Source organism: Equus przewalskii, chromosome 17, assembly GCF_037783145.1.
Source record: "Equus przewalskii isolate Varuska chromosome 17, EquPr2, whole genome shotgun sequence".
Classification (NCBI taxonomy): domain Eukaryota; kingdom Metazoa; phylum Chordata; class Mammalia; order Perissodactyla; family Equidae; genus Equus; species Equus przewalskii.
Window position 1 is genome coordinate 51,508,670 of NC_091847.1, and position 17,274 is coordinate 51,525,943.

At 44.4% G+C, this 17,274-nt stretch overlaps 1 protein-coding gene across 32 annotated transcripts in view; it reads left to right on the forward strand.

Annotated features, from left to right (window-relative positions):
* The window catches only part of RAPGEF4 (Rap guanine nucleotide exchange factor 4), a 296,774-nt gene that overhangs the window by 220,253 nt on the left and 59,247 nt on the right, over positions 1 to 17,274 (forward strand). For all 32 annotated transcript variants that reach the window (XM_070580180.1, XM_070580182.1, XM_070580210.1 and 29 more), the window contains 4 exons: positions 11,270 to 11,354; positions 13,851 to 13,911; positions 15,631 to 15,707; positions 16,130 to 16,276. In XM_070580180.1, coding sequence (XP_070436281.1) covers positions 11,270 to 11,354; positions 13,851 to 13,911; positions 15,631 to 15,707; positions 16,130 to 16,276 — 370 coding nt within the window. The remainder of the gene's footprint in view (positions 1 to 11,269; positions 11,355 to 13,850; positions 13,912 to 15,630; positions 15,708 to 16,129; positions 16,277 to 17,274) is intronic.

The following is a 17,274-nucleotide window of genomic DNA, read 5'->3' on the forward strand; positions in this document are numbered from 1 at the left end:
TGTTGATTTTCTGTCTGGATGTTCTATCCATTGGTGTTAATGGGGTGTTGAGGTCCCCTACTATTATTGTATTGTTGTTGATGCCTTCTTTTAGTTCTGTTAAGAGTTGCTTTACAAATTTCAGTGCTGCTGTGTTGGGTGCGTATATATTTATAAGTGTTATGTCATCTTGGCGGAGAGTCCCTTTTATCATTATATACTGTCCCTCTTTATCTTTCTTTATCTGTTTTGCTTTGAAATCTACCTTGTCTGATATTAGTATAGTGACACCTGCTTTCTTTTGTTCATTATTAGCTTGGAGTATTGTCTTCCATCCCTTCACTCTGAGTCTGTGTTTGTCTTTGGGGCTGAGGTGTGTTTCCTGGAGGCAGCATATTGTTGGGTCTTGTTCTTTGATCCATCCTGCCACTTTGTGTCTTTTGATTGGAGAGTTCAATCCGTTTACATTTAGAGTGATTATTGAGATGTGGGGGCCTACCGCTGCCATTTTATGTCTTGTTTTCAGGTTCTCTTCAATTTCCTTTGTTCCTCGTCCCATGGTTTAGTCTGTTCTGATGGAGAGCTGCTACTCTCTGTTATTGTCCTTCTACTTATCTCCTTTGCTCTTGGTTTTGTAGCCCCTTTCCTTTTTTTGATTTTTCAGGAATGAGGGTTTTCCTGAGCATTGCTTGAAGAGGAGGTTTTTTGGCAATGAACTCCCTTAATTTTTGTTTATCTGGGAAAGTTTTTATTTCTCCATCGTATTTGAAGGATATTTTCACTGGGTAGAGAATTCTCAGCTGCAGGTTTTTGTCCTTCAGATTTTTGAATATATCATTCCACTCTCTTCTAGCCTGTAAAGTTTCTGCTGAGAAATCTGCTGATAGCCTGATAGGGGTTCCTTTGTAGGTTAATTTCTTCTGCCTGGCTGCCCTTAGTATTTTCTCCTTGTCGTTGACTTTTGCTAGCTTCACTACTATATGCCGTGGGGTTGGTCTTCTTGCATTGATAAAGTTTAGAGATCTATTGGCTTCTGTCACATGAAGTTCCATCTCTCTCCCCAGGTTTGGGAAGTTCTCAGCTATTATTTCTTTGAATAGGCTTTCTGCCCCCTTCTCCCTCTCTTCTCCCTCTGGTATACCTATCATCTTTATGTTGCATCTCCTAATTGCATCAGATAATTCTTGGAGAGTTTCTTCATTTCTTTTTAGTCTTAGTTCTCTCTCCTCCTCTGCCTGCAGCATTTCTATATTCCTATCTTCCAAATTGCTAATTCTTTCCTCCATATTATCAGCCCTACTGTTCAGTACATCTAGGTTTTTCTTAATCTCCTCTATTGTGTTCTTCATTTCCAGTATTTCTGTTTGGTTCTTCTTTATAGTATCAAACTCTTTTGTGACATAGCTCCTGAACTCGTTGAGTTGTCTATCTGAATTCTCTTTTAACTCACTGAGTTTTTTAATGATGGCTGTTTTGAAGTCATCGTCATTCAGGTTATATATTTCATTGTCTTTGGGATTGTTTTCTGTGTATTTGTCATTTTCCTTCTGTTCTGGAGATTTAAAATATTTTTTCATATTGCTTGATGGTGTAGATTTGTGCCTCTGCATAGAGATAGAGTTTAGTTACTGCTTCCACTTGTTTCTACTGGTGTGGTGGGGGAACAGTCGCTTATACTGCACCAACCAGGAACCCTATCACCTGTTACTAACTGGGCCTGGGCCCCCCCTCGTAGTCACAGTGGTCCTCTGGGTTCCCTCTTCAGCTGTGCGGGCCGTCACAAGGGGGCTTCAGGCTGTTGGTGCCTACTGTTGCAGATCACCTAGACGTGCTCCCTCCTTAGGGTCTGCAGCTGGGTTATGGGCTTTCCCAGCGGCCAGGGGCAGGATCACTTATATTTGCAGCTCTGTCACTGTCGGCACCCACAAAATCCCACTTGTCCACTATGGGTCACAGCAGAGCTATGGGCATCTTCTGCAGTCTGTGGTTAGCTCACCTAGTAGCTATGCTACTTTTGTCCCAGGGTCTTCCAGCCTTGTGGTTGCCGGGCGGGTGCTCTCTACTAGTGCTGTGCAGAGGCTTTCACTGAGGCTGCTGTGAGACTGTAGAGTTTCCCCCTGGGCCATGGAGCCAAGTTGCTGGAACTCCACCCAGCCCCAGTCCTCTCCCCCAGGATCTCAGGGAGCCCCTTGCCCTGTCTAGGGGATAGCCAGAGACCTTGAGTTCAGTGGCAGTTGGCCGGCTGCTGCCCTGCCTGGGATTCTCCTCTTCGGGACCCTCCCAGTGTTGTGGATGCTGGGTGGCGCCTCTCCGCTAATGGCAGGTAGAGACTTTGCCTGCTGCCCAGACGGAACTCTGGAGTTTCCCCCCCGGGCCGTGGAGCCAGCCGCTGGAGCTCCACCCAGCCCCAGTCCTCTCCCAGGAGATCTCTGGTAGTCCCGAGCCCCCCAGGCGACAGCCACAGTCCGTGAGACCGGTGGCGGCAGCTGGCGGGCTGCTGCCCTGTTGGGGATTCTCTCTGGGAGCCTCCCAGCATTATGGATGCTAGGCGGGGCCTCTCTGCTAATGGTGGGTAGAGGTTTTCCCCACCGCCTCCGGTGTGTAACTCTGGAGCTTCTCTCTGGGCTTAGGTGTAATTGCAGGGGGCTTAGGTAGGGCTCTGGTCACCTGTTTCCACCGTCGCTCCTCTGGTGTGCGCTCCCTCCTGCCCTTGGTGTGTGGCGATGTTCTGGGGGCATCCGCTGGAAGAAAGCCGCTTGCAGGTACTAGGCTGTTCGCGGGTTGGGGTTGGAGAGTTTTCACCTATCTCCACCTCCTCCCAGAGGGAAGTCCGTCTGCCTTCTGATGTATAGCAGCGTGGGTCTCTCAGGCATCCTGAGATGCTATATGGATATCCTTTGTTAAGCGATGAATGTCCAATTAGTTGTAGATTCGAAGGGGGAGAGACAAAGAAGACTACTCACGCTGCCATCTTGGATCCAACCCTCAGCTTATTCTTTGAGCATTCTTGAGGAAAGATATCATGGAAATCTGATTTTAAAGTACTTATTACAGACTAACCTCGTCTCATTCAATTATTACCATATAGACCTGAAAGGAGTACAAGTGTACATACTATCTACTGTTAACAAAAATTCTCGTCAACTCATTAGCCGGAATTACAAACAAAACTTAGTAATTATATAATATATGACTCACGCTATATAGTTTGTATAGTGACCTCATATACCTCACTGCTTTGAACCTCAGAATAACTCTGTGAACAGAGTAGGACTTATGTTATCATCCACAATATACAGATGAAGAAATTGAGCTGTGGAGATGTCGAATGCCTTCCTTAACATCGCAGAAGTTTAGGTGGCTGAACTAGGAACTGAGCCCAAGTCTGCTCACTCTAAATCCAGTTTCATTTATTTTTTTTTTGTGGATAACATTCTTTCCTCTCTACTAGGCTGCCTCAACTTCATCCTCTCCAGTGGATTTACTGAACGAGCAGTGAAATCCAAAGAAATACGGATAAGCCATCAGTCCCTGATTAATTTAGAATTAATTTTTGCAGGGAAAAAGTAATGATGCATCCACGTAGCACCTTTTCAAACAATGTTTGCATTTTCTGTCAGACATCTATGCCTCATATACTGTCTGATTCCATCCAAATTTGTTTTTCTCAACTTGCTGCTTAGGTGTTTTAAAGGAAAATATTCATAGTCGTACCTTTTAAAAAGTTTGATGTTAAATTTCTCAAGTGTCCTTGTAGTCAACACTTTTGCTAGAAGAATATCAGGCATATTCAGTTTCTAAATATGAAAAACCTCAAATCACATTGTCCAAAAAACACTAAGCTCTCAGAGATCCTGTATTATGGAATCCTTACCCCATGTCCTAAGGGGGATGACTTCATTTCTCACGTATATTCATAAAGCTTTGCCCTGTACTGCTGTTGTAGACTGTATTCTCTTCTAACGTCACAAAGAAGGTTAGAATCCCCATGTACACAGGCTTTGCTATCACAACCAGAAAAATGCCTAATTGCATCTGTCAACTTAAAATGTCCTTTTCTGGGTTAAAGAGAAGGTGAAGGGGTGGTGGTGTGGCAGGGAGGTGAGCAGCCAGAGCTGGGCAGGACACTTTAAATGTCCAGTCACCAGGCTCCTGGAATGCCTCTAACACTTAAGATCTAACTCTTAAGAAGCAAGGGTCCTGGGAGTTGAAGAAAAGAAAGAAGCACATTTTGCTGGTTTGTTAGACAAGCAGATGGGAAACCACCCCAAACTTTCCTTTCAGGGAAGTGGAAGAAGTGAGACTCAAGAAGGTCTTCAGCGTGTTGGCAAATGGTCCCAGTTTGAGAAGTGACTTGCAAGCAGGAGAGCCAGGTGGACTGTGATGGAGTGCTGCCACAAGACTAAAGCGTTCCCACCCCCCAGAAAAAAATAACAAAGCATTTCCTTTATTGTGAAGCTCGACCATGGCTCACATAGATATTTATAGTGTTGACTTCTCTGAGTATTTTCCCCACACACCAGGGAATAGGTCCATTAGGCAACAGGTCTAGAAGAATTGGGTTATTTGCTTTGTCACCTGAGTATTTTACCACTGGCCATGCCAATGTGCCACTTGGTACCTAGATGAATCCCTCATTTTATCCACGTTCCAATAACTGAGGAGCTCCGTCTCTGACCTTGATAAATTCCTTGATAAAACTGTATTTACCAGCAGCTTCCAATATCACCTGAGCCCTCCCATCCTTTAATGTATAAACTGCTTCTCCATCCATCCCCGTTTATTATCTTGTCTGTAACTAGACATTGCTTCCAGAATGCATCCCCTGCAGAAACTAGGCTTTTCCACAGCAGGATCCGACAAATCCCCATCAATGTGGCACCACGCAGATTTGTAAAGAAGCAGGGACGCCTAATATCTCTCCCTGTGACATCTGGAGAAGGACAAGTAAAGACCAGGTACATTCACCAGCTGCCACTCAGAGCAGCCAGAGAGTCAATTCACTTCCCCAGCCTCGTGGGTTCCTCTGTGAAGATGCATGGGAGTTCCCTCCTCCTGCTCGGGCCTGTGTTTGTTCCCTCGACTCTTGAAAGCCAAATTGCCTTCAGTTCTTGGGACCCTTTCATTACTGTTTGAACAGGCTGGGGACTGATTGCAGGATCTCGTCTCCATTTTTACCTTGTCACCCCCGTAAAGACCAAAGCATGAAAGATGCTTAATGCCACTGTTTGCCGTGAGAAACCCACTTTTAAAATGCGACTTTGTTCAGTGATTGTGGTGGGGAAGGCTCAGTTTCAGATGCGGTCGGGTAGTCTTTGAGGAGGTGGGGTGGATCCAGAGGAGAACCTTTGTCTGATGCGAGAGGAGAGATGTGAGTCTCTTCGGAGACACTAGATGGCACAGCAGCTCTGAGCTGGCGGCCTCGGGAGAGGCTGGGCTGGTTCTGTCATTGCTGCCACCGGCGCGAAGATGCACCTGGGGTGGGAGAGGGGCTCACATTTTGATTCACTTCAGTGGGCACGGGTTGGCCTCACTGCCTTTTGCTCCCTCTGGCCTCCTCCCTGGCACCTCTCTCAACTTTCAATCCTAATGACATGTCGAGGCCCCAGGGGACAGTGAGTTTGCTCTCTGTGAACCTCTCATGAATGCTTTTGTTGCCCTGCTAACTGCGAATCTACTCATTTTTTAAAGTAAGTCTCTTCACTCTTTGCAGTCCTGACTTCTCTCACCTCGTTAAATCATTTGCTGTAAACAGGACCCAAAAGTTCCTTGCTGCCTGGGTGGGTTGCCAAATGACAGTGGCCTGCCCTGTGATTACACTGACCACTGTAAACCACGGGGTTGGGTTTTTTTTCTCTTTTTCCTTTCATTTTGAGCGTTATTTAGGACTCAGAGGCTACACTGTTTCTCGGCTTTGTTCCATTCTGTTTCAAATGGCTGCCATGGGTTTCTCCACGGCATCCAGCGAGCCCCGGTGGAAGTTTTTATTTCTCCGTATTGGTTATTGATGAATGGAGGACCAAGGGGTAGAGTAAGCCTCTGTGTGGGTCTTTGTGCAGGTGTGGTGGTCCACACCCCAGACAGAGCTGCCCTTGAAGGCAGGGGGGCTGTGTTTCCTGGGAGGCTTTGCTTTATGAAAGGTACCCCACTTCCACCTGCTAGTTGTCCGACTAAGGAGGATTTCCCAGGAATGCAGCCCTGCCGAGTAGTTCCCTCCTGGGATTGCTGCCACTCCCTTTCCTCCTCCGTGTCTACCAGGAGGGCCCAGGACCTTCACACACTTGGTTCTGCTTCCTTCCCAGCCTTTCCCTGGGCAGTTGTCTTAAAGAGCAGATCTCAAGTTTTAGCCTGGCCGTAAACCCTGCCACTGCCGACTGCTCAGCGTGGGTCATGGGAGAGGGACCCGCTACCTGAGTGGAACAGTCTTTTGATGAACCCCTCTGACGCTCTCCTGCCCTTGTCTTATCAACAATGCTATCTTCCTCCTGTGGTGGTTTTCTTCGGTGAGTGTGAAGCTGTGGCTGCTTCTAGTCGTTTCTCAAACATTCTCTTCCTATCTGCTCCCTATCATCCAAGAATTCCTAAAACTCTCTGGTCTGCTGAGAGTACTATTTGATGGTTTGTCATGGTGGTGCTGCTTGTTTTCAGTGCTGTTTTGGACTTTAAAGTATCTTTCCTATCAGACCTTTAGCATGATAGACAAAAATCTGGCCCAAAAAGGACCCAGCCCAATAGGTTTGGCTTGGTGTTTGATGGTCACCTCTGTCCAGGCCCCCCATTGATCTTGACTTAGTTAGAAGGGGTAACTTGAGCGAGTCTAAGATGGTAATTTCTTAAAATGGATAAATAAGTCTACAACCCTACAGGAAGTGTATCTTTTCTCTCATTTTATGGGATTTAGAGTAAGAGGTGAGGTCCCACATTTTCATCCCATCTCCTCCCTCCATTAGTAATGTGCCATAACACGAATGTGTGCTGTATCTGAAGTGAGTTGTGTCAGGGGCACCTTGTCTTACTTGATCTTCAGTGGGAAGGATGACAGGGCATAAGCGCTGTTTCCCTCAAGCCACAAAACGAAAACTGATCCATGAGACTGCTGCCATCTCCTTTGGGCAGACCCTGAATTCAGCGTGAACTGTGAGAACTCGTGCATTCATTCATCCGATAAGCCATCCTGGTAATAATGCTGTCCTGTATTTTGCCATATTTCTAATGTATCAGTGCTTCGTGTGTATTAACTTGTTTGATCATTATAAAAATCCTATTTATTACTCCCATTTTTACAGATGTAGAAACAAGGCATTAGGCCAACTGAGCACCTAGGACGTTCCTGATTTAGATCTCAAATCCAGTTTCTGCTTCCGATCCAGTGCCCTTTGCACTACCAGATGCTGCTTCTCTTGAGAAGAGCTCTCTAGAGTTATGGATATTTAAGCAAGTAACATTCTTGACAGTAGGTTGTCATCACCGCAGCAGTAGGACCACATGCCATGGAATAAAGGTTGGGGAACCGATTTTACCTAGGAGAGAAGACAGCTGAGCTGGGCTTGGGGCAGGGGAAAAAATCCCAGGCAAAGAGAGGAGCGTGTGAAAAGTCTTGGAGGCATGACAAAGCATAACACGTCTGAGGGGTGGAGAGATGTCTGGTGGGGCTAGAGGAGGGAACAGAGCCATGAGCAAAGATGTGAAGAAAAGGGAGATAGACGAGTCTGGAAAGTCAAATGGAGATCTGCTTCAACAGAGCCTTGTGTGATTTTGAGGGAGCACTTCTGGACAGAGTGAGCTTGTGGTGCTTGTGGGTTGTCTGGCAAGAGATGGCCAGGAAGCGATTAACGCTCTGGAAAGAGATCTGTTTGGAGAGAAGGATTTAGGGCTCGGCCTTCTGTAGATGAAAGTTGGGGATTTCTCCAGGGAGAGAAGGTGGAACAAAATGAGAACAGAGGTGAGGGCAGAGCCTTGGGGTACAGCACAATTCAAGAGATGAACAAAAGAACAACTGACCAGAAAAGACACTGAGAAGAGATGTTTAGGAGAGCAGGAGGAGAGCCTGGAGTGGGCAGCATGGGAGAAGGGAGCTTCAGGCAGTGCTCAATGGTGTGGGGCAGCGGGAAGTGGATTAGGTTTCAAGAATAGCTTGAATGCTGCCATCTTTACCTCTCTTCTCCCACACTGTGGTGCAGGTCCTAAGACGAACTGTCATGGCGCAAAGGGAAGCCTTGAACCACTAGGTCAAATTTTTAATATGCTGCATTGAGGATCTGACAGAGTTCTTCATTGTATGTTTTAACTCTTGGACAAAATATATTGATTGATTTATTTATTTTGCTGAGGAAGATTTGCCCTGAGTTAACATCTGTTGCCAATCTTCCTCCTTTTTTTGGCTTGAGGAACATTTGCCCTGAGTTAGCATCTGTGCCAGTCTTCCTCTATTTTGTATGTGGGTCACCACCACAGCATGGTCACTGACGAGTGGTGTAGGTCCACACCTGGGAACCAAACCCAGGCTACTGAAGTGGAGTACTCCAAACTTAACCACTGGGCCATGGGGCTGGCCCCTATAATCGTTTTTAGTATAATAGGATTTGTAGATTCTAAACTCACTTTGATTCTAAACTTTCACGTTGATGTTATGTAAACACTCCTCCTAAACTCATGGAGATCTGCTCCCAAAATTCCAACTTTGAATCTGTCAAGATTTTAGAGCTAAATTCTAACCATTTCTTTTCCCAACTGAGTTTTTCTCCTCCCTCCATAACAGCCTACCCCACAAAGGTGAGCATGAGACTTGGAAACTGTTTTCTCTTTTAGCCAAGCTTCTAGGAGGGGCCATGCGATTTGCAGCTGATGTCAAGCAGCCAGAACAGCAGGGCTGCTCCTCGTGCTGGAGAGCCGTAATCCTATTACGCCTACCTTGAGACTTTCACATTAGCTGCCTCTATGGTCGTAGATGGACTGAGGTGACTCAATTGACTTTTAAATCCGGAAGGGTCCTAGTTTCAAATTTCCCATGTCTAAGTCAAGTAGTAGATTAGGCCCCTTGCTAAGAGGGCCTGTCTCCTTCAGGGTCCCTGTGGCCGTATCTCTTTCTTTGCTGTCTTTATGAGTCCCATACTTTCTAAGTTCCACCAGTAAGCACTAGATTGGAGCACAGTTGTGTCCTTCAGTGATGATCCTGGGCGGGAGGTGAACCTGGCTGGCGTCGCCCTGGGTCATGGATTTAGTACCTGTCTTTGCACAGTCAGGATTAGGAAATACATCCTCCGTTGATCCTGTAAGAGAAGGATGTCATATTCTTTTGTTCGTGTTAAAGCTGTCCTTGAGAAGGTAATGTGCAAGGTATGCAAAGAGTTTTCTTCCTCTCGTTAGCCCCCAGTTGATCTGTCATCTTCCTCGTATTGTAATATGGATACAAAAATTGTTTAATCCAATTAACTATTTACAATATTTACAATTCAGTTTGATGGCTAAAAGTACTTATCTAATAATTGACTAAGTTTCAGAGGTAATTTGCTGGATCAAATGTCATACTTTATTTGTAAGTTTGCGTTTCTTTCTTTTTTTTTTTTTTTGAGGAAGATTAGCCCTAAGCTAACATCTGCCGCCAGTCCTCCTCTTTTTTTCTGAAGACAACTGGCCCTGAGCTAACATCCATGCCCATCTTCCTCTACTTTATATGTGGGACGCCTGCCACAGCATGACTTGACAAGCAGTGCATAATAGGTCCACACCCGGGATCCGGCCTGGTGAACCCCTGGCTGCCAAAGCAGAACATGTGAACTTAACCCCTGCACCACTGGGCCAGGCCCTAAGTTTGCATTTCTTATGCAAGAGTTTGAGTTCTGAATATCACTTTACTGGATTTTTTTTTCACTTAAATAAATATGCAAATATCTTCACATTCGCTGCTTCCTTTAGCTCTCACATCTCTTTCAGGAAGGTATCGTCCCCAGTTTACAGATGAGACTGGGGCTCTGATGTCACATAGCTAGTGAATGCTTACGCTGAAGTTAAACTTAATTTTCAGACTCTAAATCCAGTGCTCTCTTTAGTACACCACCACTCCCCGAATTATTTGACCAAGACACACTTTTTAGAATGGAATGTAATTCAGAATGGAATACCATCAGAGCTCATTAAGGTTTAAATGTTTAATATACGGTAACATTGAATAATACTGTAAATTGTTGAAATTTTAGGATAAAATGCATAAAATAGACTGACGGGTTATTTAAGGTAATGATCATGACTGCAGCCATTGGCTGGGGGTGTATGCTTCCTATTTGTCAGTGAGGAGATTGACTTCCTAGTGCTCTTAGAATTAATGACCCATTTGTTTGTTTTTAAGTTTCAAAAACATAGTCGGGGTCTTTATATTGCAGAGAGCAATAGGAAGTCCAAATTCCTGACCAGTCAGATCTATTATCATTGACATATGGGTACATACTGTTAGTGATTCCAGAAAAATTATCGACATGAACGGTGATGAGGAATCCATCCAGTCTTCCCATGCCAAAATGCCCATAACACCCCCATACCCCATCCTGAAAGGCAGATTACTGGATCCTAGTTTTATGATAAATTATAGGAAAAAACTTTACACTGATTAACATCGCATGGAACAGGGTCGTTCATGGAACAAAATTTGGGAAATGTGAATGTATACCTCCCTACTTTCTCTCTCTTACTAATCCCAGGCACTTACTTGCTTTTGGCTCATCTCATGCCCTCACCTCCTCTTGGGTGGGTAGGAAATGTTGAGTCTGTCTACATCCATTATTTGAATTCTCTGGTAGAAGGATATTACATAACCTGAAACACTAGTGAGAGCAGCACTATTGTTCTGTTAAGCTAAGATATCACACAGGATCGCAAGGAATTTGGATCAATCATGCAATTGATGAAACCAATTGTTCCGAGTGGTGTTAGAAGACAAGTTTTGTCATTATTGATTAAGGTGGTAATGAAAAGCAATTTTTTTAGAGTAACCATCCACAGAGTGAGGGATAAGTTAGGCAGCTACAGTGTAAGCAGAGAGTTCTTCCCTCAGATTGGAACGGAGCAGGGCTGTATGCACATCTGATTTCTTCCTTGTCCTTCTATCAAGGAGTACATTTATGTCAAAAACCCCTTTAGCGATTATAATGGCGTAATCTTTCCCTCAGCCAGTATCTTTTTATAAAGATTTCTCCTAAGAAATCCCTGAACTAACTTACCCCTGAACCCGTTTCTATTTTCAAGCTGTAGTGATGACGTTTTTCTCATTATTTCCTTGTTACTTTTCTCTTTGTAGACCTGGCCAGAGGACTGTGGATGACCTAGAAATTATCTACGAAGAGCTCCTTCACATTAAAGCCTTATCCCACCTTTCCACCACTGTAAGTTGTCTCTGACTGAGCATGCTCAGGGGGACTTTGAGTTAAATACACTGGTGGGACTGGAAGAGAGTATTATGGTATGTTGCGTGGAGCAGGAACTCCTGAATTCTACCTCTTAAGTCTCCCCACTCTTTCTCATGAGATGCTAAGGAAGTTACACCCAAGAACGATCACCGAGAGCTGATTATTAGTAGCTGCCCATGTGCCCTAAACTCCAAAGCAGTGTGATGTGAGTAGGATTGGAACATGGGCTTCATCCTTCCAAATCCGAGCCTTGGAACCTGCACACAGAGACAGGAGAGTCAGGCCTTTAAGAGGGACTTGAGACCGTTCCGTGAAATATAGAGCCGGAGGGAGGAAGGAGAGAAATCAAGATGACCTATCCTGGCCCGAGGGGCTGGCTCTGCCCAGGTTTGCTGCCCTCTTCAGAAAGGAAGCAGGAGGTTCAAGAGAGCGTTAGTTCAGATATGTTAGGGCAGAAAAGCAGTACCTGCCAGTGCAAAATAGCCCAATGGCTCCATCTGACTCTGAACTTATACCTGATGAGGGTGTTTATGGAAGCAGTGGACGGAGATTTGGCCTCTGAATAGGGGCAGATACGCCTCCTAACGTAGGAGGTTCTCTATGGAGAACATGATTTCTAGGCAACACGAGTCTCCTGGATGCTAACAATTCAATAAGGAAAAGAAGAAGAAAAAGAAGAAGTTTTAACATTCATGGATTATATCCAGTAGCCCCCCCTTATCTGCAGGGGGTACGTTCCAAGAGCCCAGTGGAGGCCTGAAACCACAGATAGTACTGAACCCTATATATGCTATGTTTTTCCTACACAGACATACCTATGATAAAGCTTAATTTATGAATTAGGCACAGTAAGAGATTAACAACCATAGCTCCTAATAATAAAATAGGACAATTATAACAATATACTGTAATAAAAGTTACCGTAGATCTTAGCAACCTCAGCATTTGATTTTTTTTTTTCATTATTAAGTCAAGAACTTTCAGCTTTTCACTTAAAGGAAGCACTTTACAGCTCCTCTTGGCCATATCTGAATTGCCAGCATCACTACTCTTGCACTTTGGGGCCATTGTTAAGTCAAATAAGGGTTACTTGAACACAAGCACTGCAATACCCTGACAGTGGATCTGATAACCGAGATGGCCGCTAAGTCCGTAATGGACGGGTAGCGTATACAGTGAGGATACACTGGACAAAGGGATGATTCACATCCCAGACCAGACAGAGCGGGACAGCACGAGATTTCATTATGCCACTCAGAATGGCATGCAATTTAAAATGTTTGAATTGTTTATTTCTGGAATTTTCCATTTGATATTTTTAATAGTCAACCATGGTTGACTGCAGATAACTAAAACCACAGATAAGGGGGGACTACTGTACTGAATTCCCTCAGCATTATCTACATGCCTAATTTGTCTTTCATTCCCAGCTCACTTGGTGATGTTATGCTGTCATGTAGTGGCAGTGCCGACAGTCCCTGCCCTGGGGATTCAGGTCTCTGCCGAGAGCAGTGAGGCATTCGCCACAACCCTGAGCAGAAGATCCCCAAACCTTTTGCCCTTCGACCCAGACAGAGTTGCCTTCACATTCCTCCCCCCGTACTAGTTGGGGTCTGGAAGCTGCCTCACCTACATGGAGTATACAGGAGTCTGGTCCAGCCCAGCCTCCCCTCCTGCCTACTACTGCCCGTGTCATCCTCACTCTCTCCGTGGTGGGACAGGTCTAGTGCCTTGGACCCTCACCAGGGGAGCTCCTGCATATGTAGGGGCAAGCAGCTGAGGCTCCATGAGCTGATGCTGTAGAGGGAAGTGAAGGAGGACCCCTTTTCCCACCCGTGCTCCCGGTCCTCGGCATGCACGTGTTCTGATTTTCCCAATCTTGGTGGGATTGGGAGGATGGTGGGCAGTCTCCACTTCTACCTCCAACCCCGGGGACCCAGGCACTGAGGAAATTCTCAGGTTACTTGATTCTTAGGGACGTGGAGCCATAATTTGGAACCATAATTTGGAATTTAAAAACAAATTAGCTATCTAGGAATATATATCTGCTCACATGTTTAAGCTTAATTATTCAGCTTCAAGACATTGGATTTTCCAACATCTGCAATGATGCATTATGTGTGATGCAAGGAAGAGCCTCTAATAGTAACAGCATCATATGATGTTATAGATGCTCTCACCTTCTCTCCCAAGATAAAAGGCAGAGAAATTGCTAGATCATACGTGTGAAGCCATGTTTTAGACGGTATGTAGGCAGATTGTCTTGTATGAGTTAGCTTATGAAATAGATTTTGTAAGAGCTTTAAGAATCTAGGGGCAGATTTCTGGAAAGTGGTTCTGGATGAGAGTAGCAGCAAGCGAGGTGGGAGATGGCTGTGTGGGAAGAGGGTGCAGTTCGCACGGTCTGGAAAGGGAACGAGCCCCTTCCCCCGTCAAGTACGGCCTTTCATGTTCTTTCTCTTTTTCTTCTAGGTGAAACGGGAGTTGGCAGGTGTTCTCATTTTTGAGTCGCACGCCAAAGGAGGAACCGTGTGTAAGTGACAGCTGTCGTGGAACACGGCACCTGGCCAGCCCCCTCGCGAGCATGTGCCGCAGGAACCTGACTGCAAACGCTCCCCTTTCTTGGGCCTGGGTCTAACCGGGCAGGCTGTCCTCTGGCACTTTTGTGGTTCTCGGCTGTGATTATTCCCTGTGCGTGTCTGCTATTGCGCAGCACGGTGGTTTTCTGGTCCCAGCCTGGGAGCGGTTGCCAGCCCGACCCTACTGGCTCCAGGCAGTCTGTAAAGAGGGTGGGATGAAGTCTCTGCTCTTCAGGCAGGACCCTAGGCACCCTTTCACGGTGACCTCACTTCCATTTGTGGCTTTAGAGGAACTAATCTATCTCGAGCTTGCTAGTTAAAATGTTAAACTCTCCTGCTTTCTTTTCCTTCTGTCTATCCGCTATCAGCTCCAAGCCTGAGAGAATTTCTTTGCCCCAAATACTTATGCAGTGTTAATATATAGTATCTCTCCAGAATCCAGGTTGTAGTTTAATTCTGTGATCATATCTGGAAGCGAGAAGTTAAAATTTGATATTAATAAGCATGAACAAAATTATTTAGGCTGGCATTTCCCACATGTCCTACAAAATTTTTTTTGAAAAACGTTGTTAGTGGTCTACTCCGGTTAGGAAATGCCACCTTCCCTAATCTCTCTTGAAGAATCATAAGATGCATCAGCACGCTAAGGTCCTCAGAAGTTCTGCAAGAAAGAAAAATGTTCATGTCATTTAAACTGACGCTGCCTAGACCTAGGGAGACATGGAACGCTTTTTTAATGGACACCTGTTAAGTTTTCCAGAAACAATCTCTGGAAAATCTCACTCTTTGTGTTAGTCAAATAAGCAGAGAACATGAATTGTAAAAGCAAAAAGAATTAAAAATTATATTTCAAAATGTTTTACTTTCAGTCCTCGGGTGTTTCCAACACTGACATGTGTCTTAGTAAGAATGTCCTTTCTTTAAATTTTAAAGGTTTACTTTAATTCTTTTATTTTTACAATCACTGATGACTTACAACTTCTCTTTCATTCTTTTCACTCAAACTTACTGATTGTTTTTATTTTATTATGAAATATTTAAATATTTCAAACAAAAAAATAGAGATTATTACTAACAGCTTTTTAATCTTTATCAAACCCTGACATTATGCCAGATTTTTTTCATATTTTCTAAAGAATGAAATTATACACATACAGTTGAAGGCCCCTTATTTCCTCCTTTATCTCATTCTTCTCCCTCCCTCCCCAAGGTAACTCCTACCCTACAGGACATAGTTATCATTCCAACCCATTTTTTAAAACATGTGTGGATAGGTATTCATAAACAATATGTAGGGCTGATTTGCATGTTTTCAAACTTCACATTACTGGTCAGATTACTTTTAAAAACTATTTTCTGTAGCATAATAAGCTTTGATGAATTGTGAGGGAAAGTGTATTTATTGCTTTAAGAAATGGATTGCTGGTGAATTGATCTCTAGTAAATACCTATCTTAGGGCATAGCAAGTAGTGCAGTATTTCTGTTCCTTTCATGTTCTATAGAAAAGGAAATCATATTCCATCTGAATAAGTTAGTATTTGCCAGTAATGTTTTTTCCCTTCTGGAATAAATGTGTAATTCTGGGGACTTACAAATGATGGTTTGATGAGCTGTAATTTATATTGATGTGCTTCCATTCTTGTCATAAGGCTTTTCATCTTTTTGTATCTAGTGTTCAACCAGGGGGAAGAAGGTACCTCCTGGTACATTATTCTAAAAGGATCGGTGAATGTAGTCATTTATGGCAAGGTATATATATATATATATATATCTTTTTCTTTTTGAAACTTTATTGTGCTCCATTTACTAGCATCACTTTAAGTATTAACAATGTAGTGCTACGATTAAACTGCAACAACGTTGTTACTCGATGTAGGAAAGACATTATAGCATCTCTAATCATAAACCATCCTACTCAGAGTTGTATTGAACTTTCTGGGGCTCATCTCCTTATAGATATAATGTATACATTTAAGTTAGGCCCTAGCCCGTATTATTCAATGAAAGAAAAATGAAACATTATAATTGAATTATGTGACCCTCCTTTGGTACCCCTGAGTACAGCTCATTTATATATGCAGTGTTTTAGGGGAAAGGGTCTGTGGTGTGAGGCGGGGGGGGGTGTTTGCCCCATTTCAGGGATCATCTTCTGAATGTTCTGCTCTCTCCAGGGTGTGGTCTGCACCCTGCATGAGGGAGATGACTTTGGCAAGCTAGCACTAGTGAACGACGCCCCGAGAGCTGCCTCCATCGTCTTGCGAGAAGATAATTGCCATTTCTTAAGAGTGGACAAGGAGGATTTCAACCGAATCCTGAGGGTGAGTCTAAGGCAAAGTGTGGCTGAGGGGTATCCCGTTTATCCTTTTGTCAGATAAGTGAAGACTTGATCGTAGTGTTAATTGAGCAGTACTGTGATTAATGAATGCTCAAGGAACAAAAAGCCTGGGTTACAAACCTGGGACATTCAATGTGCTGGTGTGCGTTCTGGGGTCCAAAGGTGGACAGTTCAGTAAAGCTGCACAGGTGGCACGCTGTGCTGGACCAGATAACTCTACACACATCTGAACCAGTCCGTGAGAACTGAAGAAAAATAGGGATTGCCTTGGCAAAGTGTCAAAGTCTGAGACGTTTCTCTTTGGCAATCCTGTCTTCCCTTTTTGTGTCCTTCCTCCCCTCACCCTCCACGTCTTTCTCTATCCTAGGCCTCCTTTCCTAGCCTCTACCTCCTGTCTCTTCTGGACCTTTCTCAAAGATCCGAATCTCAAATCTGAGCCTTTCTCATATCACCACACACTCTCTTGATTTATTGAGTAATTATATTTTAGTGCGAAATAACATCAATCATGGGTTACTCCAACCAAACATTTTCATTGCAAGTACTTTATGTCAAATCGATTCACGCTAAAAGAATTTCAGATATCGGCAAGTAGGTGAAGAATAATGGAGGTGGTAGAAGGAGCCATGAAATTGCACTTAAAGTTGGCTCTGCAGATGGGCCTAAGGTAAACTTGTTAAGGTTTGTGAGAGTGGATGATGTTTAGAAGAGATGGTCCCTGGTCTTTTGCCACCAAGCAGGTCCTGGTTCTTTGGGAGCAACAACCCAGCTCTGGCTGGTAGAAGCCTAATTGTGGACTGCTGGGGATAATGACAGTGTCCCATCACCCCAGTCCTCTCAGGTGATCTCACCCCAGCTTGAGACCACTCATTGAGACTGTTCCCTCTAGGATCACTTTGTTCCTTTCCCTTGCCTCCTGGCTCACAGAGCAGACTCCCTTCTCAGCCTCTCCCAGCCTTAGCATCTTCCTCTGTCCTACCC